A 26,020-nucleotide genomic window follows, 5' to 3' on the forward strand; every position below is an offset into this window, starting at 1 on the left:
GATAGCCTAAGTTTATGCCCCATTTACTACACAGATGTGATTGAATGTCCCTTGCTAATTGCCTTTTCCTAGATCTCAGAGGAATTTCTCAACACGTTCTCTCCCCAATCTTATTTCATGCTGTTATTCTGGATTTGTTTTCCTTTTTGTTGAGGTCTAACCTTGAAGTATGTTTGAGTAATGTCTGTAGATGGTTAACTCTCTTGGTGTTGGTCTGAAAATGTCTACATGCTCATTCACAGTTCAGCTAGGTATAAAATTCTAAATTAACAGCTATTTTTCTTCTGTACCTGCATATATCATTTTGTTTTCTGCCATGTTTTATTGCCAAATATAAGTCTGCTGCAATCTAATTTGTTATTCCTTTCAAGGGTAAAAATGCTTTTTCTCTCTGGTCATGTTTAAGATGTTTTATCTTTAGCATTCCAGAGTTTCACCATGATGTGATTGAGAGCGGATTTATTGTTTATCCTCATTGTATTTTCAACCCGAGGGTCTGTGTTTCCTCGATTGCATAAATTCTAAGTCACAATTTCTTTTTCATAAATATTACAGATACATGAGGCATGTATATCACCAACATGTACAAAGAAGATAGGATACAATATTTGGTACAGTAAACTTTTGAATAAAACACTCAGAATGTCCAATATGTATCAGGGTTTTGCTGTACATACTCCCAGTTTATAAAGGGTTTATGTAAATTGTAAGATTTCAGAGTTAATTGAACAAAAATCTAAAAGATCACTCAACTGAGTTACTAGTTTGCACATGAAATCCAAAGTTAAATTTAATAGTAATTGGGCCAACTAGTGTCTCTTGTCAATTTTTTTTTATAGTCTTTGGTTGGACTGCCCAAGTCTTCATATTATGATTTGAGTTCTTGAAATTGTAGCCTAAAATATTTCTAACATTTTATTCCACAACCAATATCATCAAAAAGTGAAAGAACTTTAGTCTTGAAAGAGGTTTCTCAGAGCCTTTATTCTTATTCCTTGACTGGACACAGGATACTTACCATTTGGAGTTAAGAAAAAAAATCATTATACCTGTGGGCCTGTATGTCCCCTTCGGCCATGAGCTGCCTAAAATAGGAAAGGTAGGTACCATTAACTCTGAAAGAAATGCTTTTTATATTTAAATTAGTAATGAACACCTTAGGACACTCACTTTATTTTCTTTTAAGTACCCACATATTGCTTAAAACATTTAATTATCCACTGCACCAGGACAGTAAAATGTTGCCAATTCTGAATTTCTTATCCTAGGGCAATAGGTTATTAAAATCACAGAGACAACTGAAACCTGTACATACTTAAGAGAGCAGTTTGTGGTCAATAATTTGTCCTCCCCTAAACTATTACTAGAGCTGATCACAATCTCCAAAATTGGCTGATTTGAATTTAATTTCTTTGCATATTTCCAAAGTACTATCAAGTAAGCCAAAAATCAGGAGTGGAGTGGCCACAAGGCGGGAAGCCAGAGGAAAAACTAGGAGAATTGACTCATTTGAACTTTATTATAGATTAATTTCAGAATCTAAAGATAACCAGACTAATTTTACCCTCTCCCCCCTAAAAAGCCAAAAAATAAGCTTATCTGTCAAAAATCAGACAATCATCCCAAGCATTCAGAAGTTCTCAATTCAGTAGGTTAATGAAATAGTCAATCAAAATAATAGCACTACATAGTCAAGTGGAATTTTCCTAATACTCTCTCATATGTAAGGTCAGGGCCTGGATATATTTCAGATCAACAATCTAAAATCACACAAAGATGTTTTATTGTCTAACTTAGGATGTCTCAGTAAAGTCATAGCAAGACTGACACCAGGATTTGCAAAACTCAGTATATATCAGATGACATTTTCTTGATGGAAATTTGAGATAGTTAGATCAAAATTCTATGTGAGGCCAGTACTACAGACTCTAAATTCCTCTAATCGTATTTTAGTTAAAATCTATTGTTATTTAAGAAACAGACTGTGTATATCTGGAGAAATGGAGACCTATCTCTTTAACATTTTGAGATGAGAGTGTAAATCCTCTCTGTCAGAGGGAGGAAGAGAAGCTCTCTCCAAGGGTTTATCTGTTCTGGTTCAATTCTTCAGTCACACTCAGAAAAATATCTGCCAATAATCTATTACCTACAAAGCATATTGTATGAGAACCATGGGAGCATAAAGATTTCACACACATACACACATAGTTCTTCACCTCAGGAGACCCTCATATTTTGGGTTTGGGGGTGAAGAGATAAATATTACAATATTTACAAGGCATAGAATGGCAAATGCCATAAGAAAGGGGAAGATGGAATATGGGTTTCAAAGAAAGCAATTATATCCAGTTTGTCAAATTAGGAAAATATTCCTAGAGGGAGATTGTTTTTAAAAGTTTTTTTTAAGTAATCTCTACACTCAAGGTGAGGCTCGAATTCACAACTCTGAGACCAAAAGTCTCATGCTCTACTGACTAAACCAAGCCAGACACCCTGGAAGATACTTTTGGTATGGGTTTCACAGAATGTTAGGAGTTTGATGGGTAGATGAAAATGAAAGAAGTCTTTCTAGTAAAGGGTATAGCCTAAGTAATGAAGTAGAGGCAGGAAAACAGGAAGTGTATTTGATAGTGTGTATTTGACTATTTCTGGGTCAAAGGTGTGAGGAAAGAGGGGAGTAGTAGGATTACTAAACTGAGGGGTTCATACTCCCTTTATCAAAACCACTGGGGCCCTTAGAGCAGAAAATGTGCATGGCCAGACTTGGGCTTTAAGTGGATACACCTGGGTGTGGTAGGCACAACTGAACCTATATTCAGGCAAAATAAAGGGCTTCCTATAGGATATGATTTATGGGATATGAAACTGGACCTTACATCCAAAAATCTTTCTCTGGTCCACTGTCACAGTGTTTGAGATAATATCAAGAAACATTTGGTGTCTGCATCTTTAAAGCTCGACTTTGAGAGGGCTTAAAATTAGCCATCTCAACATTGAGCTCCTGCTCCCTAGAGGCACTGGGGTGAGTAGTGGTAAGTAAAAACTGACTTCTGCTATAAACATTGGGTTACAGATGGCCCTTCTTTTCACTACATCTGTATCTTTGGGGTAAATACCCAGTAGTGCAATTGCAGGGTCATAGGGAAGCTCTATTTTTAACTTCTTGAGAAATCTCCACACTGTTCCCCAAAGTGGCTGCACCAACTTGCATTCCCACCAACAGTGTAAGAGGGTTCCCCTTTCTCCACATCCTCTCCAACACACGTTGTTTCCTGTCTTGCTAATTTTGGCCATTCTAACTGGTGTAAGGTGGTATCTCAATGTGGTTTTGATTTGAATCTCCCTGATGGCTAGTGATGATGAACATTTTTTCATGTGTCTGATAGCCATTTGTATGTCTTCATTGGAGAAGTGTCTGTTCATATCTTCTGCCCATTTTTTTATAGCAGCAATGGCCACGGTCGCCAAACTGTGGAAAGAACCAAGGTGCCCTTCAACGGATGAATGGATAAGGAAGATGTGGTCCATATACACTATGGAGTATTATGCCTCCATCAGAAAGGACGAATACCCAACTTTTGTAGCAACATGGACAGGATTGGAAGAGATTATGCTGAGTGAAATAAGTCAAGCAGAGAGAGTCAAGTATCATATGGTTTCACTTATTTGTGGAGCATAACAAATAATATGGAGGAAAAGGGTAGATGGAGAGGAGAAGGGAGTTGAGGGAAATTGGAAGGGGAGGTGAACCATAAGAGACTATGGACTCTGAAAAACAACCTGAGGGTTTTGAAGGGGCGGGGGGTGGGAGGTTGGGGGAACCAGGTGGTGGGTATTAGAGAGGGCACAGATTGCATGGAGCACTGGGTGTGGTGAAAAAACAATGAATACTGTTAAGCTGAAAATAAAATTAAAAAAAAAAGCAAAAAAATAAAATAAAATAACATAACAATAGCTAAAAAAAACAAAACAAAACAAACAAAAACTGACTTCTGTCCCTAGGCAGGAGTTTATAAGCTCCTCCTAACAGAGGAGACAGACTTCAACCCTCTTTCATGCAAATAATGGAAACCTCTCTGGAAGTCATCACCTAGGGCTTTCATAATGGCTATTTGGGATTTAAATTTTAAATGGAAATCATGGGTTTGAGATACCTTGGGTAGGTATGAGAAACTGAAAGAAAATAAGGAAATGGGGGAGATTATTTATACTTTTTTTAAACATTTTTTAATGTTTTAGATAGGAAAGATTAAATCCCAAAATGTCTTCATGGGTCTGCCCATGGGCTTGCAGTTGTCTGGTAACACATCCACACGGTCTAACTTATCTGTGAAAGGACATGTGAATGAGCACAGCAAGAAAGAAAATATCCCCAAAGTCATCCTGCAAGTAAGAAGACCTGGAACAGGATACTCAATCTTGTTGGGCCCTTGTAGCCTGGCTGTCTGATGGTTTACCAGGACCCACTTTCCCGGATAGGTATAGACTGATTTGAGACACAGTCCTCAGGGAAAAAAGGCAGGACACTCATTCACAATGATGGCTGACTGCCCACCTGGGGGCACTTCTGGCTGCCCCTTAAAGGAGCGCCAAAAGAGTTGAAAAGGGAAAAGCATAACTAACAGCCTTCTAGACTGAATAGGACTGAAGGCCATGTTTTAGTATAAGGCTAGCGTTGTTTCTCATTATCCATGGCACAAGAATCTGTTCTAATTCTCAGTGAAGTTTGGGTCAGAAAGAATCAATCTCCGTTCCTACCTTCTGCCCCAGTTCTGTGGCTTTCTGGTCCTGATCCTACTCCCCTGACCCTCTCAATCCAACCCATTACAGACTGCTGGCAGAGCTTGTTATCCCTGAAGTTCCATCCCCCTCTCAATAGTGCTTTCAAACTGCAAGAGGGGGATTTAAAAAACCCCCTTGCTGGCAACAGTTGGCAATGTCTGGAGACAGTTTTCGTTGTCACAAGTTGGAGGTGTTGCTGACTCCTCATGGGTACAGCCAGGGATAACACTATACATCCTATAATGCACTAAACAACTCCACACAACAAAGAATTACCTGATCCAAAGTCAATAATAGGTTGAGATACCATCCCTTGAATCTCAACATGATTCTAGGTTCCTTGAGAGTAAAAACTAGGTCTTATTTGATTTTGTAGCTCAGAGTTGGTCAACCGCTGTTATTTCCCTGCATGCCACATCCCACCACCATCCTCCAATCACTTTTCAGTTCAGCAGAATCTTGTTGCACAAAGGAGTCCTCAATACTTATTATCTATCAGGGCACCTGGGTGGCTCAGTGGGTTAAAGCCTCTGCTTTCGGCTCAGGTCATGATCCTGGGGTCCTGGGATTGAGCCCCGCGTTGGGCTCTCTGCTCAGCGGGGAGTCTGCTTTCTCCTCTCTCTCTGCCTGCCTCTCTGCCTACTTGTGATCTCTGTCTGTCAAATAAATAAATAAAATTCTTTAAAAAAAAACTTATTATCTATCTACATTTTAAAAAATTCTTCCTTCTTTCCATCCCTCCCTCCTTCCTTCCTTCATTTTTATTGTGTTATGTTAGGCACTATACAGTATATAATTAGTTTTTGATGTAGTGTTCCAGGACTCATTGCTTGCATATAACCACCAGTGCTTCATGCAATCTGTACCCTCCTTAATTTTTCAGTTTTTCAGTTAGTGGCATAAATTTTTCTTCTTCCTGAAAGGATAATGACTTTACCGTTATTATAAATGTGATACAGGCTGATCTTTAAATATTCAAAAGCAGGAAAAAAACAATAAACATTTAAGTCATCCCAAATTTTATGTAGATAAATCTATTGTTAACATTTGGCAATCATGATTCCCACCATCTTTTTATGCATGTTTACAGATAGAGTTCTCAATATTTAATTAAGAAAGGATCATGGTACTTATGCTATTATAAAATTAAAATGTATTGAATTTTACTTGAATTTAATAGAAGAACAAAATGAATGGGGACTGTATTGCCTGAATTTTCTAAGGCTGTATCATATTAATTACTCATATGTACAAAGGACTACTCAGGTGAGTATGAAAATCTTGGACCCCTGGATTTCCCTCAGAACTCTACCTATTCTACTGCTCTCCCTTTTGGCCCTGGTTGTTGTGAAGAAGGCTGAAGACAAACTGGGTTTTCCTTCTTTTGGAAATTTTTGGAGTTTCTTCCTTTACATAATAAGTTTGGTAATTTCACTAGGATGTACCTCAGTGTTAATGTTTTTGTATCAGTTTTTTTCTGAGTCAGAAGATGACTTTTATACTGCACATTTGAGAATTTTATAAGGAATTCTCTATTACACTTCTGGATATTTTTTACAATATCCAGAAATGCAAATTGTACAGTTGTTGGCTCTCCATTGTCTATCTCTATCATTGCTTTTATAGTTTCTTGATTACTATATGTCCAAGTACATTTTCAGTCTTATTTATTCTTATATTTTTGTTGCTCATAACCTATATTGCACATTGATCACCCCCAAACACTACCAGCTTGCTTTCTTCACTTTCTATCATCTTGTCAGTTCCTTAGACTCTTTTTAGAGCAATCGCAAAGCCCTAGTTTTTTCGAGACTTTAGAGAACTATTTGCCAGAGTCGTTCTGTCTTTTCCTTGAATAATTCCCCTTCCAGTGAGGGTTTATTTGCCCTTTGCTCATGCCGTTTTCCTCTTCTTTCTATGCACAAGTCTTAATAACCATTTAATAATGAAGATTAATAATATTTCTGATTAATAATCATTTTTGAAGAGGGCCACCTACTTACTGAATAACTGTATGTGGTATAGCAGGACCTGGGTCAGTGGCTTTGACATAGATATGTTGTCTCAAACCTTTCTCACCATGAAGTATTTCTTTAACTCATGCTACCTCTCCCTTCAAATCTGGGCATTGAAGAGATTCATGGAACTCACATTAAGCCCCTTAAATCATAGCTTTACAACAGTCACTGTTTCTTCAATCTTTGCTGCCTCCATGGACCAGACTGCTGGTTGTAGATATTAAAAATGAAATATTCTTTAGTTTCCCATGATTTCTGCCTCTTCTGCTACACTTTCTATGGGAATATTTTCTGATCTTCTCAAAATCCAAAAACTCCTTTTAGAGAAATCGGATCCCTGATGAGGTCTGAAGTATAGGTATAAATTTTCCCGAGCCTCCCTTCATTAGGCTCTAGATTTAAAAAGAACTGGCCAATATTTGTCATCACATGTGGTCACTCTTTGTTAATCTCTTTCTAATTTCTTGTGTTGTTTTTGGTAAGTTGCACAAAAAGGAAGAGGGAAAAAAAAAAACACACGGACTTTGCCATCTTTAGCTGGAAGTCCCAATTTTACTCCTGGATGACACTGCTGAATCTATAACACAAATGGGGACATTATTTCTCAGGAGTTGTGCAGTTTAAACAATCATGGTGATACTGTGTTAGCCTCTAGAGAGACTACAGCCTCTATAAAACAATAAAAGCACACATCTCATGCCAGGAAATCTTGGATGATATTCTTTAAGTTCAAATATTTTCCCAGGGTATGTAAGCTGGCTACACCCTTTTAGAAAGTGAAATGAATAGCAAATGTATTGCTTTATCTTTAGGTGCATTAACAGAGCAGCAGTAATAAAGTGTTTTCCCAACAACTAAATTCTGCATGTTTTAAATGTAACTTCTGTTTCCATTTCCATTTTCTCTGCCTAGCAAAGAAGAGGTGTTCCAAGTTATAAAAATATTTTCTTGATGAAGTGTAATAGGTGGTTCTATGAACTTCTGCTCAGAAAATACAATGCATAAAAAATGCAATATATCAAACTAGTTTTTATCTGTGCTCAATAAATAGCATAAAGAATTGAGGAGGGAGGAGGAGGAAGTTGAAGAAAGCTAGATAACAAAGAATGGAAAGGAAATGCTGCAAAATGAAAAAAAGACAGGTCTAATATAGAACGTAACACAACCATTTAAGTGTATTTAATTAGTTACCTCTTTTTTTTTTTAAAGATTTATTTATTTGACAGATAGAGATCACAAGTAGGCAGAAAGGCAATAGAGAGAGAGAGAGAGAGAGAGAGGAGGAAGCAGACTCCCCGCCGAGCAGAGAGTCTGATGCGGGGCTCAATCCCAGGACCCTGAGATCATGACCTGAGCTGAAGACAGAGGCTTAAACCCACTGAGCCACCCAGGCACCCCTAATTAGTTACCTATTATTAGATAAAAATTTTCTTTTATAGTTTCTGTGCTCTTCCAAGTGGTCGGGCACAGAAACTTTTTTAAAAAGTACTTATTGAGGGGTGCCTGGGTGGCCCAGTGGGTTTAAGCCTCTGTCTTCAGCTCAGGTCATGATCTCAGGGTCCTGGGATCGAGCCCCGCATCAGGCTCTCTGCTCAGGGGGGAGCCTGCTTCCCCCCCTCTCTCTGCCTGCCTCTCTGTCTACTTGTGATCTCTGTCAAATAAAAAAAAAGCACTTATTGAAAAAATATGACAAAACAAAACAAAACAAATAAACTAGACCCCAAAAGGTTGCATAAACAAATAATCCAATTTCATTCTAATTTTTCCACAGTATGGGGTTCCTCAAAAAATTAAACACAGAGCTACCTTATGATCCAGCAATTCCACTTCTGGGTTTATATATCCAAAGGAAATGAGAACACTAATAAAAAAGATATTTGCACCCCTGTGTTCATTGCAGCATTACTTACATAATAGCCCAAACATGGAAGCAACCTAAGCATCCACTGATGAATGAATGGATAAAGGATATGTGAGATATAGATAGAGATAGAGATATATAGATAGATATAGATATATAGATATCAGAATATTATTCAGGAAATAAAAAAAGGAGATCCTGTCACTTGCGACAACATGGATGGACCCTGAAGGCATTATATTAAGTGAAATAAGCCAGAGAAAGACAAATGCTGTATGGTCTCATTAATATGTAGAATCTTAAAAATATTTTTAAAAACCCCAAATAATTCCAAAAACTTGACTTCTAGACACAGAGAACTTTCAGTAGTTGCCAGAAGTAAGGAGTGGTGGGTGGATGAAATGGGTAAAATGGGTCAGAAGGTACAAACTTCCAGTCATAAAATAAATTATAGGAATGTAATGTACAGCATGGAGACTATAGCTAATAACACCATATTATATATTTGAAAGTTGCTAAGAGAATAGCCCTTAAAAGTTTCAGTATAAGGAAAAATTTGTAACTACACATGGTGGTGTTAACTAGATTTATTGTGGTGATTATTTCACAGCCACAGATACATATCAAATCATGTTATACACCTGAAACTAATATGTTATATATCAACTAAATCTCAATGAGTACTCTACATATATGCTTTAGGACTGAGCACAAATAAAAACTAGTTTAGTACACTGTATTTATTATGCATTGTATTATTTGAGAAGTTCATAGGATCAGCTATTATACTCCACCAAGAACATGTTTTTGTGTCCTGGAACACACACCTTCTTCGCAAGGCAGTGAATATAGAAGAACAGAGGACTTACACTAGGGCTGACTTTCCTAAGCAGTCATAAAATTCGGCAGAAGAATGGAGTCTGGGACTCAAAATGACATACTGGCAATGGCCATTAGTGTAGCGAGAAAGCCAAACTTTCACCACTCTTCCCCTAGCTGGCTGTTTTTTGTTCTCTTTGCCTAGGCTTTTCTCCTGATCAGTAATTCTCCTTGCAACCAGCACCTTCCTGCTTCAGCTTTTCCGGGGCTTTCTACATGTGGTCCGCCAGCTATGTTCTCAGAGCTTTCCCACGCGTCCCCAAGGTAGCGAACCCCAGCAGAACCATCCCAACCCCTCCCCACAATCAGCCATTTTTATCACAATATAGGCTACCAGAGCAGTGGGTCTCCTTGTCTAGAAGGGCTCTTACTGTCTTTCTTCTGGAGCCTGGTGTTCCAGGAGGGCCTGGCCAGCCTCTTCTACCCTGTCAAGCGAACAGACAGATGAGCGACAGTAATTAGACAGCACTGACACATTTCCTCTTCAACATCTGCTTGTGCTGCAGGGAGAGTGGATGCGTACACACTAACTAGGGAGTTATCCTCCCTCTGGATGTGGATTGCTTCCACTGGTTATAAACCCTATGTCTATGCAGGAAATGAGGAACTACAGGACAAAATGCTAATGACATGACTTTATCTGTTCATCACCACTGTCTAACTTGTCTTTGGGTGTAAGTTATAGAGTATCTGAATCAATCTATCCTCACTGTGTTGCCACAGTGGATAATGACTCATGCGTCAGGTATGGCTATGACTGGTTTGGATTCCTACCTTTAGACTTCTTATTCCGTTTGGCTAACCTGTGTAGATTAACAGCTGCACGTGAATAAAATCTCACAATACTCATATGTCTTCCCAAAATAGAAAATGAAGGAAAAATTGTGAGTCTATACTGAAACATGTGAGACTTATAATTACCACTTAGTAAAAATGGCAGGTAGCTTTTACCTAAGGGTTATGATGTGGCAAAGTCAGTCACTGAGTTCCCATCATAACCTTCAAAAGTAGGCTATTTATCCTATTTTGTAGATGAGAAAATTGAGCTTTACAGAAAATGGCCCAAGGCCACAGAACTGGTAAGGCACAGAGCATGAGGGCCCGGCCCCAAAGTAAAGTCTTTTCAACTACATCAGACCTCTCCCCCAGGTGAAGTCACCAAGGGAACTTCCTCATCAAGAAGATTGAGAGAACTCTTTTCCAGATAATTACACTTTTTAAAAATTCTGAACAATAAGGTTAGATGATCACATTGTGGTTTGTGAGATTCCATGAGATCAATCCCAGGAGATTTACCTTAGTTTATAAGCTGTATAGATCTACTAGATCTTTTTCTTTTTATCATGTACTACAAATAATATGAAGTCTTCTTAGGGTACATGACTTCTGTATCCTGGAAAGGGCAACAATTTACTGGCTTGTTCATTCCATCAGCTAGTCCTACATTTTAAGTTGGGGCTTAGATGTTTGCATTCATAAATGCTTGGTGAAGCAAGTCACCCCAAATTCAGAAGAACAAAGGAATGTTTTTTGAATCCTAGAGTAGCAGATAAGGAGGAGGAAAAAATATATTTGCTCCTAAAAATGTTTTTTTCTGTATCAAGTATGTACATCATTGCAAGTTTACTTTCAAATGTCCACATAATTACTTGTCTTCCACGTTGTCCTTTCAAGCCCTTAGGTCCTTCTATGGTATTGTCAAATCCAGGAACTCCCTAAAAAACAGAAAACAGAAACTTTGAACGTCTCTCCTTAAAAATGTAACTGCATATAATACATTTACTCACTCCCCTTGAAAAAAAAATTGACAAAGTCAGTCCAATCCATTTAAAAGCATAGATAGGTAAAAATTACAAATGGCTTACACATGATTTCTTTTTGTCCTGTGTGCTGCATTATCAGAAGAGAGTGGAGACATAAGGTGAGTTTGTCTGTGTATGTGGGCGGCGTGGGGGAGCAAGAGCTCACCATAGAAGGCATCACCAAGAGAAGCAAGGGTGACATAGTTTGTGTTTATGACAATTCTCATCCTGGGTCTGGAGGTACCCCTTCTCACTACTGCCACCCCTTCTCTTAATGTTTGCTCTTCTTTCTTGGGGTCTACACAAGTTTATACTTGAGGTTGTTAGAATTTTACTCTCCCCTACCTGTGGGAGAAGGGAGACATTTGCAATGGGTTCCACCACAAGAACATAAGTACACTGAGAAGCACTGAGGACTGTATCTGCCATCCAATCTCTTTCTTATCTTGGACACCTGGTAGCCTTCTAGCCCCTATGTTCACTGCTACTTTTCCAGTTTTCAGAAAATTCTGGAATCTTGAGTTTCCCCCAGTACTCGTACAAACATTCTAGCAGGAACTCATTCTGGGATATTAACCTTTGCAGGCCAAACTGAAAGCTTTCTATCTTGGATAGTTAGGACCACCAATAGGGCAGTATCACCATGATGCTGGGACAATCAATTGAGCCAGTCAGTTAAGTCAATGCTCCAATAAATTGAGAGGGGACAAGAATTATCCAGTCCTGCTGAGTGCCAGCTGCTGGGCTGTTCAGCTGATAGCAGCCCAGAATAACTTCATCAATCAATAAGTAATTTGAGATCACCAACAGGGACATGCCATTGTTCCAAATACTTAGAAGGATTTTTAAATAAATAGTTTCAATGCTTACCGAGTTTGTAGGCTATCAGAGAGAAAAAGATGAACTTAGAATTTACTTTATAGCTGAGATTACCAGAATTTATGTGAAAAATTCATTCCCTTCCCCATATACCAAAGCCAAAGATTATTTTCTACAATTTCTGGTTTAAGTTTAAATATTTGTCTGTGAAGTTCTCTAAGCAGGGTATACCTAAATTACAGTATTAGAGAATTGTATTTTGGCCAAAAAAGGAAAAGATAATGTAAAGTGCAAAATTTTATTCTGCTGGATGTATAAATAACTTATTGAGGTGCAACTCTAAACTATTTAATTGAAGAGATGGCATTTACAAAGTTACATGCTACAGAATAGAACATTCTAGTTGTTCGGTCAGTCTGAATATGATCTGTCCAGTCTTTCAAGTTCTTTCTATGCAACTGGACAAAAGAGCAAATTTATAATTCAACATGGGTTTCTAATAATGATATGTTTTAGAATGATGAACCTTACTAAATTCTGTAGCTCAAATGATCGGGTTCGGTTTTTTTCCCTGTATCACATGAGATTATATGAGATTTTTAAAAATGGGAAATTCCAGACAGCCAAACTAGCTTTCATGTGATCGGAAGTTCCGTCTGAATAAGCACAGACTTTCAGGAATTTGTGCCATTTGTATGCATTCCTATGAATAATCTGATCATGTGTGGGTTCTAGTTATTCAATCAATCTTGCTCTCCCAAATTTTTCCTGAAATAGTAACCCATAAAAACCACATATAAAAAGGCTCAGAGAATTGTCTTCAGTTTGAGATGTATACTCCCAAGTGGGTGGGAAGAATTATCATGCATTAAAAAAAACTATCTAAAATTAGTATCGTGACAAACAGCACATCACAGAAGTTCTAGCAGGTGGAATTTTCAGCCATCTCGAAGTCATAGAACATTAAAAAGAATAAAACCATCTTACATTATTCAGATTCTTTTGAAAGTGTTAAGTAATTGCACAGACAACTTAGCAGACAATTGGGGGGGGGATTCTGACCAAAGTGCATGGCAATTTTATAGCAATATCCCAAGGAAATTTTAGCATTCATATATAGAAGACTGAAATGTCTTTTGAACTACTGTTTATTTTTATTTATGGATAGTTTTTGGTTTCTATGGATTTTTTTTTTTTTTTAAGATTTTACATGTTTATTTGACAGACAGAGATCACAAGTAGGCAGAGAGAGAGGCAGGGGGAAGCAGGCTCTCTGCCAAGCAGAGAGCCCGATATGGGGCTCAATCCCAGGACCCTGGGATCATGACCTGAGCCAAAGGCAGAGGCTTTAACCCACTAAGCCACCCAGGTGCCCCAATAGTTTTTGGTTTCTAATTAGGTACTTTGAAGTTGTTTCAAAATTCTCAGGTCATCAGACTATTATAAAAAAAATATCACTTAGGGGCGCTTGGGTGGCTCAGTGGGTTAAAGCCTCTGCCTTCGGCTCAGGTCATGATTCCAGGGTCCTGGGATCGAGCCCCACATCGGGCTCTCTGCTCAGCAGGGAGCCTGCTTCCTCCTCTCTCTCTGCCTGCCTCTCTGCCTACTTGTGATCTCTGTCTGTCAAATAAATAAATAAAATCTTTTTTAAAAAAATCACTTATTAAACAATGTAGTCTTCAAGTGCCAATTCCTCTGCTTTTAAAACAGTTATCTTCGATGTGTACCTAACATTTATATTTCTCAATCTGCTGCCCTAAATTCTTTCTGTGATCAATCCATTGTCTTCAGTAACTCCTCCTCCAGTATACAATGTCCTGTGAGTGTACCAGTTGCCCCACAACCATAATTTAGCAATTATTATTGTCAGCTTTTTAAAAATTTAGCCATTCCGATGTGTCTGTGTAGTACACTGCTATGGTACGTTGCTGGTGGAAGTGTGAATTAGTACAAAGTTTTTGGAAGACTGGCTAAAAAGGCTTAAGTTTAATGAGACTGAATGAACTATTGTTACCTGAAAAACATGGAAGAATTTCACAAGCATAAACTTGAGCCAAAGAAGCCAGAAACAGGAGTGTGTCCCATACAGTTCTACTTACTTAAAGTTCAGGTACATGGGTAGAACTAATTTATGGTTTTAGGACAGTGATTACCTTTGGGTGGGGCTGGTAATGATTGACATAGACATGGGGGGGTGATTTCTGGGATGTCCTATTTCTTCACGTGGGCGCTGAGTACACAGGTACATTTACATTCATCAAGCTGTGCATTTGTAATGTGTACTTTTCTGATGTTATAGTTCAAAACTAAGTTCTAGAGATAATGCCCAGCATGGTGATTATAGACAACAATAGTATATCATATACTTCACAGCTGCTAAGAGACTAGCTCTTAAATGTTCTCATCACACACACAAAAAAATGATAATTCTATGACACAATACAGGAGTTAGCTAACTCTATGGTGGTAATCATATTGAAATATATAAATGTTACCTAATCAATACCTTATAACACCTTAAGTTTATGCAATGTTCTATGTCAATTATATCTCAGCAGAAAAGTTTAATAAACAAACCTAAATCTTAATTCATTAAGATTTGGGAGACTTACTTTTGTGTGGGTGGGGTGACGGAAGTCCTATGGCACTGATGTTTCACTGGACCTGGCATGTCCCGTATATTGGTGTGGGTCATGCCTATTCAGCTAGATTGTATCCCGGAGAGCGGGCACCTTTGTGTCATATCAGGTGTTGCCTGATATAGTCCAAGCTGGCCTTGGATTCAAGAAAATTAAGCTCATATTCTTAATTAAAAAAGACTCTTAGAGAATGGAAGAAAAGATATGGCTTTGTTTCTTCCACCCTATCCATATTTTGAGGTACTCAGAGGAAGAGAATGGAGGGGACTGTAATTCCTTCACGGCTCCAAAGCACGATAACGATTCTGAATACGTATTCTCAAACAAATGCTCCAGCGATGAACAAGATCTTCTCACTGTCCCTGCTCATTCCATACATGAAGAGGACCTAGCACAAGGGAACTGCTTTTAAAATTTGACAAGAGTTGTCCCTGTGATGATCCGAACTCAGGATTGCTACTGTACTATCATAAAGTGGGGTTCTTTCCTTCTAAGAAGCTGATGGGAACCAAGCCCTGTTTAGCTCACAGCCCGCACAGCCCCAACACTTACAGGGTCTCCTCGCAGGCCCTTTGCACCTCCGTCACCAGGAACCCCTCGCTTTCCTGGGCTGCCCTAAAAATAATACAAATCAGAAGAAGGACAAAACAAGAATTTTTAATAACATTAGTAAAAGCAAAGAGCTTATCTTCTCCCTGATTTGAATAATTAAATTTTTCTACTAGAGTTATTTTTTAAGCTGGAAACCAAAAAAATAGTTTCAGGCATCATATAAATAATCTAAGAGTGATCTCAATTATTTACCACAGTGATGAAATCTCTGTTCCAGACATATTTGTTGTCTTAGTTTTTATAGCTACTTTATAAACCAGGTATTGTTTGTATCTTTTTTTAAATTAAAAAAAAATTAAAAAAAAATTTCTATTCAGTGTGCCAGAATTTATTGTTTATGCACCACACCCAGTGTTCCATGCAATACGTGCCCTCCATAATACCCACCACCAAGTTCACCCAACTTCCCACCTCCCGCCCCTTCAAAACCCTCAGATTGTTTTTCAGAGTCCATAGTCTCTCACGGTTCATCTCAACCTCCAATTTCCCTCAACTCCCTTTTCCTTTCCATCTCCCCATGTCCTCCGTGTTATCTCTTATGCTCCACAAATAAGAGAAACCATATGATAATTGTATCTTTAATGAAGCAGCTGTGATTCAGAGATGTTATCCATTTTCTTCAAGGTGGTTGTATCCACTAGAAATTGGGTTCCTAACTCAGCTGTTCACTCTCCAAAGGCAGACAAAGTGGATGATGACAGTATGGCTGCCATCAGCGTCTGTTCTAGATGGGAATGAGTGGCATACACTTTCAATGTGCCGCCCCACACTACAGACTCTTATTAACACCCTGCTACCATTCTTAGTGTGGTAGCTGCTTTTCATTAATGGCCCTAATTCTTTACTTCTGTATCTATGCCCTTTGCCATGTGACTCTGTAATGCTTTCCAGCTGTGGTGGGACATGAATCCCTAAGCCCCGAGTTTGGTCATGACTTAATCTGACCAACAGAAAGAGATGGAAGTTTTGCTGTGAGAGTTCCAAGTCTAAGCCTTAAGAGACCTTGAGAGAACCTGTGTGTTTCTACTTGTTCCCTTGGGCATCTGCCATGGCCATGAAAAGGTGAAGGCCAACATAGAGAGACAGGGCTTCCTGGTCCTAGGAGGAAGATAAGAGACATGTGGAATAAAGCCACCAGCCAACCTACAGATAGCTGAGCCAAGGTCAGCCACGCTCAGCCTAGACCAGGGATCTGGGCTGCAAACCTTAGATACACAGGAAAGAAATGTTTATTGCTATATGCAGTTGAGGTTTTGTGATTGATTGTCACAAAGCAGTTTTGTGGCACTCGCTGACTGATATGCTTAGGGTAGCTGTTCTACTCTGTTGGTCACATCTCTAACTGCCAGGACATTTTTCTGGTTGTCTCTTTATTGAATCCCTACCTGGGATCCTTCATCACCCTTTTCTCCTTTTTCTCCAGGAAGACCACTCTCACCCTAAAAAACAGAAGCATAAACTCAAATTTCCATTTTCTTGATGAGAAATAGCTCAGAAGGGCCTTTCTGGGACAAAGAAAAGGCTCTACCTGTTCTCCATTTAATCCACCAATTCCGCTTTCTCCAACTTCTCCCTGAAAAGATGTGAGCAGAATAGAGTGTATTACACATTTATGTGGAAAGAAGTCAGACACCCAACAAGTCTAGTTTTTTCTTCCATATACAGCCTAGTCCTGAGTAATAACAAAGATGGCCGAATAATAGAAATTGTGAACAAATAATACACCCTGCCTGCAATAAAAGACAAGAATAAGCAAAATCTAATGGCTGGCAATAAAGGAAGATCAAGAGAAATTTCATTTGCGTGATCTGTTGGTCAGTAGTTTCAAAAAACAAAAATATTTCTAGGTAACAGACGGGCAGGTAAATGGATATGATTGGTACCATACCTCCTGTCCATTTAGTCCCCTGTTTCCCTGAAAATAGAAAGGACAGTAGTGGTTAGCATAAGAAAGTGGAAGTGATGTTGGGAGGACTTCACAATGCCTTATGCAGCTCTTACCTTAGGACCTTTGGCACCATAGCATCCCTTAGTGCCTTGCTCTCCCACTGGGCCACTGGCTCCTCGGTCTCCCTGAGAAAGGGAACATACCTGGATGAGCTTTTTCCCTTGTACTCTGGATTCTTAGAAATTTTACAAGTTTTGTGTTGGAAAAAAATGCGTAACTGCTCGTGGTTTACAATCCAGAATTCATGCTTATTAAACCTGAGAATGGAAGTTAATTAGAACTACTCTGATGACAGACCTTGGCTTTGGATCCCACCTGGATACTGCCCTAGGAAGGGTGCTATCTAAATAAAACAGACATACAAACAAGTGGCAGATGAAATGTACTGTCAAAATTTTAGGCGATATTCCAGGAACAGATAATGAATTGGTGAGGTCCCAGAGTAGGATGTTCTAGGTATGATCTAACGAAGATCTAAGCATGATTTCTAATCCAAAAATCCATTTTCCTTCTTTTTCTGTCTTTAACCAAATGTCATTCCTACAATCCTTGTCTTGGTAACCCCACTAGTCTGTGCAGTCTTGTGATCTGGAAACAAAGGGGTCATCTTCTGCTTCTCTCTCCCCAGGTCACAATTACATACATTCATCCTCCTTAACCACTCATACTGCCCCCAACTAAGATTAGGACTGCTTTGTGTTGTGCCGACTACTGCAAGACTTCTATCTGTAACCCCTGCCTTATTAGCATCAATACATCGCCTGAGTATGCTCTAAATCCATGTCCCCATCATTTTTTACTCCTGTGCTTAATATCATTCAATAACTGCCCATCAACTGGAAGACACCAAATCTTCTGTAGGATAGTCAAGATTCCCTATAATCTGGGTCTTGCTTGCCACATAACTTCCTCACTGTGTCCTGGGCTCCAATCAGGTTGGCTATGTGCCATTCTACACACACACACACACACACACACACACACACACACACACACATTCTGACTCAGTCATATCATTGAACATATTTTTCTCTCTCTAGTAACATGTTCTCTCCCACAAATTTGCCTGAAGAAATATCTATTTGTCCTTCAGATATCTGCCCAAACATTACCCCTTGTTCGCAGCCTTCCTTTCTCAAGCCTCAACTGCTACCAAGGCTGTAAAGTATTTGTTCTGCTGTGCTTTGCCACAATGCACCTGACTGTACCATTGGAACAATCCTTATGTATAGCAACTAGAAACAAGGTTGTCTCATTTGACTCTCCACTAGTCTGAAGTTACCTGAGATAGGAATCACATTTTTCTTTTATTTTTTTTTTATTTCAAGAGTCTAGCACTGTGCCTGAAACATGGTAGAATGCTTTAATATATATTTGTTAGATGAATATATGAATGGAGAAGTTCATTTATTATGGTAAATGGTAAGATGCTCAATATATAATTGTTAAATGAATGCACAGATGGAAGGAAGAAAGGAAGAAGGATGGATGGGTGGACGGATGAATGGATGTATGTGAAAAAGAGTAGAGGTCCTTGATAAATAATGTGGGGGTCGGTTTACCTGTGTAAAATGGATCAGGAAGGGGGAAATGGCAGTGATTTGAGTCCCCTGGTGAAGAAAATAACTTCCGCATTAAGTTCATTGTGCAGCGTTGGCGAACAGCCAAAGAGGAGACAGTAGGTTAATAAACCATTATTGACCACCAGAAGCAAAGCCCGATGAGAATTAGAAAAGACCTCAGATTTTGCACATGAATTCTTTTCTGTTTCCTCCTGAGTTGGCACAAATGATTTCCTATTGTAGATATGTTCTCAGGAATAAATAGAGGCTTAAAAAAACCTTGACTTACAGCAACGCCTTCCTCTCCCAGATAGCCCTCACTGCCTTTAAAACCTGGGGATCCCTGGAAATAAGAAAACGAAGAATGCATTAGCACTCCACAGACCAAAAACCAAAGGTAATCAAGCAAAAATCTTTCATTCTAGTTTTACTTTATGCAGAATTACAGGAGTTTGAAAAAAAAAATCCTATCTCCACAACCTAGGCTGTATTTATACACATAAAAATAAATGTAGTTTTGAAACAAGTATCCAGATAACTCAAGAGTGTGAGCCACGTGTGGGTCATAATGCTGTCCATAACTCTCTCTGGGGTTATATATAGAGCTAGAATATTTTTTTCTCAGACAAACCTTCCAGTGAACACAGCTATATTTGCCCTCGACAGACTAGAATTATCCTCTTTGTATTAAAAAAAATCTTTTTTTAGGATTTATGCTACACATAGAAAAAGAGACCACACACATTTCTTTTCATTCTTCCTGAGCCCAGCTTTAAATATAAAAAATCTACCATTCTCCTTACATCAAGTGAAGTGGATTCAGGAAATAGTCTGAAAATTTTCTTCAGGGACACGAACATGTTGATTTGGGAGTTATGGTGCTATCTACAAATTATTCACAAATCAAACACACATGTAAACAAGCAGTACTGAAATTATTAAACACATCCATAGTATGTCTGCACATATTTTAGCATTTCCTAAAGCCCCAAATCATATTTTGTATAAGAGTATATACACTTTTTTTGGTTAGGAGATATATAAATCTATTGTTGGCTACTGTTTTATGACTGGCAATTTTGTGCATATTATCTGTGACATTTTTGGTCTGGCTATAGCTGACTGAAACATTGCCACATCTTTTGTGAGGATAGGGTGAGCTGATCTAATTTGCTTATTAGCAGACTACCCAAAACATTCCCTACTTCATTTAAATGACTCTGCAGTCATTAAAACTGGAAATTGAAATGACATTGGTATTCAGGAGGTTTTCATTATTCAACACCGAGATTACAGTTGATTTCTCCGGTTGTTGTCATCACTGCTGGAACACTAGATAATCAAGGATCTTGGCGGTTGTTCCTCCCGACACTTGAACTGAAAGCTCTTGAGAAGACTCCCATTTAGAATGCCAAGGGAAAGCCAGGACTATCTAATTGTCATGGAGAATAAGTAGTTACCTCAGAGGCTCTATCTAGAAGTAAAAAATCATCCTTTGTTTCTACCTAAACCCATGTCTGAAAGACATACTACATTCAAATAAAGTGAACCATAAATCTTAACTAAAAATCACCTTTTTCCCCGGTGGTCCAGGATCCCCCATTATGCCATCCCCTCCAATACACTTGCAGAATAAACAGCAGCATGTCCTTTCAGCAACATTAACCTTGAGGAAGAGTAAGAAATTCATGACATTGGGTGGCATTGCTTCCCAAATCACACATACACGCTCAACAGTGTCATTCAGGCTTCCTCCACAGTTTCAGAAACCTGTTCCCCATTAAAGTAACTTTGCTCCAGATACAGTGCATGAGACATTCTTCAGCCACTATCCTTCCTTCTATGGTCTGCATTCTCTACCCTATGAGGACTTCAGAGTCAACTCAGAGAAGTTTACTTTTCCATTTAAATTTTATGTAGTTAACATGCAGTACAATATTGGTTTCTGGAGTAGAATTCAGTGGTTCTCACTCACAACACCCAGTGCTCATCTGAACAAGTTCCCTTCTTAATCCCATCACCATCCAGTTTATCCTCTACCTCCCTCCTTCAACCCTCAGTTTGTTTTCTAGTGTTGAGTCTCTTATGGCTTGTTTCCTCAAAGAGGTTTTTGTATTCTATTCTATTGTGTTGTATGCTAATCTAATCTACTAATCTAGTCTCTTATTCCCATCCCATCCCAGCATTGACCATGGTGTTGCTGATCACCTTATATATATAATTCTGCCCCCAATATTTTGTTCAATAAAATGAATGCTGTTTTCTCCTTTCCCTGTTTCATGAAATCTTTGTGTGCTAGAGAATTTAAACAGTGCCTGATGTCATAGTGCTCGGAATGGAGTCCGATGGTAAACACTTCCAGAAAAGTTTGTGTGACAGGATTTCTTTTTTTTTTTTTTTTAATATTTTATTTATTTATTTGAAAGACAGAGATCACAAGCAGGCAGAGAGGCAGACAGAGAGAGGAGGAAGCAGGCTCTGCGCTGGGCAGAGAGCCCAATGTGGGGCTCGATCCCAGGACCCCGGGACCATGACCTGAGCCGAAGGCAGAGGCTTTAACCCACTGAGCCACCCAGGCACCCCTGTGTGACAGGATTTCAAAAACACCAATTACACACTCAACATTTCCAAACCTTTGCTATAGAGGATGGGGAATGGGGAGAAGATTCACCTTTATACCCTGGCCAAAAAATCACATTATATATTGAAAAATACCAGTGAATTTTATCCTGAACCTAGTCATCTTCTGAAAAAAATTGACATATTCCACTACATTTCTACAATTAACGCACAGTTTTATTTTTAGGAAAATCCAGTTTGCAGTAAACACGTTTGCCCTTGGTGGGGTAGAAACAATCTTTGTGTTGAAAAGTTTCCTATCAAAATTCTGGTATGATGGGGCACCTGGGTAGCTCAGTGGGTTAAGCCTCTGCCTCTGGCTCAAGTCATGATCTCAGGGTCCTGGGATTGAGCCCTGCATTGGGCTCTTAGCTCAGCGGGGAGCCTGGTTCCCCACCCCCATCTCTGTGCCTGCCTCTCTGCCTACTTGTGATCTCTCTCTCTGTCAAATAAATAAATAAAATCTTAAAAAAAAATTCTAGTGTGATGAAAAATGGAAATCTTTTGTTATAATAATCACTTAGCAATTGTACTTCTGTGTTTATTATATAATGTTACTTTTCAGCCATTAGAAAAAAATTTTCTCCTAAAAATGTCAGAAAAACTAATAAAACTTGAAATGTGTGAAATCAAATAACAAACTGGATTCTGTGATTTTCTATTAGATAATACCAATTTTCTTTGGATCACTAACACCCTACAGCATTAGGTCTTTTACTATTAACGTTAAAATTGACCTATTTCTATTTAAGGTTTTTTGTTTTTTGTTTTTTACCATATTGCACTGATGTGATATTGAAACACTGACAGGCTTGTTTGGAAGAATTAACTTCCTCCCTCTATGCATTACCAAGACAGATTTCAAAGACAGGGAAACAAAAATAGTAGGAAAAAAAAGATCTTCTGTAAAAAAGATACAGTCTTCCCATGTAGAAAGCAATTCCAACAGAACTTCCAGATTCTTGAAGTAATTATTTTTACATAATTACTACACTGAACAATGGTGTTTAAACATCTCTTTACATACAAATTCTACAGGTGAAAAATAGGAGCTGGCATGTTATTGGAAAGTGTCTTGATGTGCTGATTACAGAAGTTATAAACCATAAGCAAATGGGAGATTACTAGCCGGTTATGAAGGTGAAATTGGTACCACATAACCTGCTAACCCTTCGCCCCTCTAGTTTGAATCCTTGTATGTTTCTGAAAGAAATGGGACTAGGAGGCATCCATGTAGACATCTGGCTCTAAAGAGAGTTCACAAGGCAAACCTCGCAGTCAAGACTTTTACAAAGCTTTGGATCGCGCACACAATACGGCACAGGGGTCCATCCTCATGCTGCTCTGTTCTTCCTCCAACATCGGGGCAGGGGCCTCTTCCTTGGGTTGAACTCCAAGCGCAGTCAGCTCTCCTTTACCAGCCGTGTTGCCCGGAAAATACATGTCTTAAACGCGAAAAGTATACTCACTGTGGTGAGCTGTGACACTTAGGACCCACGAGGGATGTGAAAACCAGCAGGCTGAGGGAGCAGTGGATTCACCCTGTCATTACATTCTGTGACTGTAATTTGGGCTCGATTGTAGGTGCTATCAATCTCTTTCCTTTTTTGCCAAGGAGAGTAACTAACCATGCTTTGATGTATCTCTACCATATTACCTTATTTTTTTCAAAACACCCTCTTCTTTAGGCTGTTCACTAATTCAGAAGCTTTTTTCCACACTCAAGGGAACAAAAATTAGTTCAGATTTGTCAGCATAAATATTAAATCTATATACAAAACAATCAGAAAATTGAAAATCACGAGGCTTTTCTAAGTCACTTACTAGTTGCTTTGACAGTCGGCTCCCAAGGTCCCTCATTCCAATAGTGAACTGGGTTCTGTACTCAAACCCTTTCCCAAATTCAATGTAGAGAAGATCAGCCAGGTCACTGGAATCGGTGGCTCCATCCAGAGCAACGGTTACGAGGGCATTCAGGCCTATCCAACACAGTTTACAGTTCTCCAGGTGAGGTGGGTTTGGCTATTTTAATCTTTTTGCCTATGTATCTACATTGTTATTCTGGGAAACCGGTTGCAAGACGAACACTCATTTCATTATCTACTTCCCCCAACCATGCAATGTAAAACTGATGAGTGACAAGACTATCTTCAGAAACAAATGGAATTCCATTTTTCAAAGTTAATTAGATTGGAAGCAGGGGGATATTACAACAGAACTTACAGCTCCTGGATGATTTGAAGTGAGATATAATGATTTAAAAAGGGTCCATAGAGTATACTAAGATGCAGAGAAACTGATATATCAAGAAAGGAAATGTTCTAAAATTTTGCTATTCAAAGGGGGATCCTTGGACAGCAGCACTTACATCACCTGGGAACTTCTCAGAAATACCGAATTACCTACAGAATCAGAATCTGTATTTTAATAAAATCACATGACTTATATGCACATTAAAGTTTGAGAAGCACAGCTATAAAGACCTCTTAAGAATTTGAGAATCCAGTTGGAATTATAGTGAGAGACTGTAAGACTGTAAGAGACCTCTTGTCAGGCAATTAGAAACAAATGACATATAATCATCCAGAGTCGTAGCTCATAAACTCTGGAATTTTATAGATCAGAATATTTCAAAGAAAAGTATCAGGGACTAACAGAGGGTTTTGACCTATTTAGCAAAGTATTAATTGATACAAACATGAAATGATTAAATGCCGATTTATATAAATATGAAGTGATACCAGTAATAACCTCGGCAATCCTTATGGTGGAGGTAGCCATAGTAACAATGTGCTCTCATTCATTAATAGTTACTATGTGCCTGGAAGTCAGTTAAGTGCTTTCCATGCATTAGCTTACTTGTAAGCTACAAATCCAACTGTATGGGTATGTAGAATTATAGCTGTATTTTACAGATAAGCAAATGGAGGCTTGGAGAGGTTAAATGGCTGGCTTGAGGGGTATTTTTAGGTTTTCACCCAGACAGCCTGATTCCAAAGTCTACAGTCCAAAGACATTTTAATAACAAAAATATACTAAGGACATAATCAGAGTAAAGAGAAGTCCTAAAATTGAATAAACTTAGCTTTATGAAAACTTGACTCCATTGGCAATAAGTTTTCTCATTTCATTATGGAAGAGAAGAAATCTTTAGATGGGACTTGGAAGCCAATGGACTAGAATAAAGAAATGTTCACAGACCCGAGAGTTAAGAATGTCGTCTCAGTGTATGCATGATTCTGAATGAATGATTTGGGGTGAGTGGAAGAGAATGGGGAGAATAAAGTTTCAAGGGTATACTTGAGGCTTGAGTTCTAGGAGAGGAAACAGAGGTTGGCTGAAGTAGAATGTGAGAAGAAACATTAACGAATAGGCTGCCCAATTTGTCCTGATTTACCAGGACTTCCCTTGTTTTAGTGTTGATATCTCTGGCTTGTCTCAAATAAACAAGGCGTTAGTCACTGTTCCAGGAATGAGGATGACAAGAAGAAAAGGGATGGTGGAGTGGGCTGGAGTAGACAAATGAAGAATGCTGAGCTCATTAAAGGAGTTTACTGACCAAGAGAAGGCATACTAATGGATCTATTTATAAGGGGGGAAATCTTATATCTGACTTTTCTTGTAAGTTCCAAGAAATGTAAAAATTTAAGAGTTATGAGAACCATGGGATTGTTGATTTGCAGCAAATCATGCATATAACTATTATTTGTAACTGCTTTCCTCAGGATGAGGGACTCCGACCCTGCTCCTTTCAGACTCATCCAATAAAAAGTCAAAAGACCTAAAATACAGTTTGTAACAATAAGGAAGAAAAGATTTTGAAAATGAAAGAATATAAAGATCATTGAGAAGAATCTAGAGCACTAGATTAAGAAAAACTAAAACAATTCAAACCCTAATCCATGTGGATTATTTATAAAGCTACATTCACAACTGAGTATCCTTTTCTCTGGGTCTCCTTTTGTCTCATTACGAGTGCACAGTTTATATGTATAGATACCTGGCCCCAAATTAGGGAGGCTCTCCTAGGTTAATGGATCATAGGGCCAGGCATCAACTGGAATTATATATGTTTAAACATGGGAAAAGAGCTAGAGGTACTCCTTTTCCATACTGAGAGCCATTCAACAATTTTCAAAAAATATGATGACTATCATCCCTTTCTCTCTCAAAGATTCTGAATTTTTGAGGATATTAAAAATCTAGCTTCTGAAGTTGAAACTCACTTAATGGTTTTTCTTTGGGAGCTGGGAAAAAGAAAGCTAGTCTTAGAAATCTGTGTGTTCTGGGGGAAACTTCCTGGAGAAAACTCTTATGTTGTCTGCAAAAGATACATCTTTTTCACCACAAAAGAAAAGCTGAAAATAGAAAAAAACAAAAAAAACAAAAAACAAAAAAACTCTACCCACCCAAATTAAACACTCTAGTGTCTTGTTCTCAGTCTTCATTAATATCTCCACTGTAGATCATTTTTTAAAA

At 38.5% G+C, this 26,020-nt stretch overlaps 1 protein-coding gene across 2 annotated transcripts in view; it reads right to left on the reverse strand.

Annotated features, from left to right (window-relative positions):
• Positions 1-26,020, reverse strand: part of COL6A6 (collagen type VI alpha 6 chain) — a gene marked incomplete at its 5' end in the record, with an annotated part of 108,271 nt that overhangs the window by 59,236 nt on the left and 23,015 nt on the right. For both annotated transcript variants that reach the window (XM_080824285.1, XM_080824286.1), the window contains 11 exons: positions 1,050-1,085; positions 9,912-9,965; positions 11,190-11,255; positions 15,353-15,415; positions 16,798-16,851; positions 16,941-16,985; positions 17,301-17,327; positions 17,414-17,485; positions 19,212-19,265; positions 20,496-20,588; positions 23,366-23,520. In XM_080824285.1, the coding sequence (XP_080680411.1) occupies positions 1,050-1,085; positions 9,912-9,965; positions 11,190-11,255; positions 15,353-15,415; positions 16,798-16,851; positions 16,941-16,985; positions 17,301-17,327; positions 17,414-17,485; positions 19,212-19,265; positions 20,496-20,588; positions 23,366-23,520 (719 nt within the window). The remainder of the gene's footprint in view (positions 1-1,049; positions 1,086-9,911; positions 9,966-11,189; positions 11,256-15,352; positions 15,416-16,797; positions 16,852-16,940; positions 16,986-17,300; positions 17,328-17,413; positions 17,486-19,211; positions 19,266-20,495; positions 20,589-23,365; positions 23,521-26,020) is intronic.

The sequence above is a fragment of the Martes martes genome, assembly GCF_963455335.1.
Source record: "Martes martes genome assembly, chromosome: 1".
Taxonomy (NCBI): domain Eukaryota; kingdom Metazoa; phylum Chordata; class Mammalia; order Carnivora; family Mustelidae; genus Martes; species Martes martes.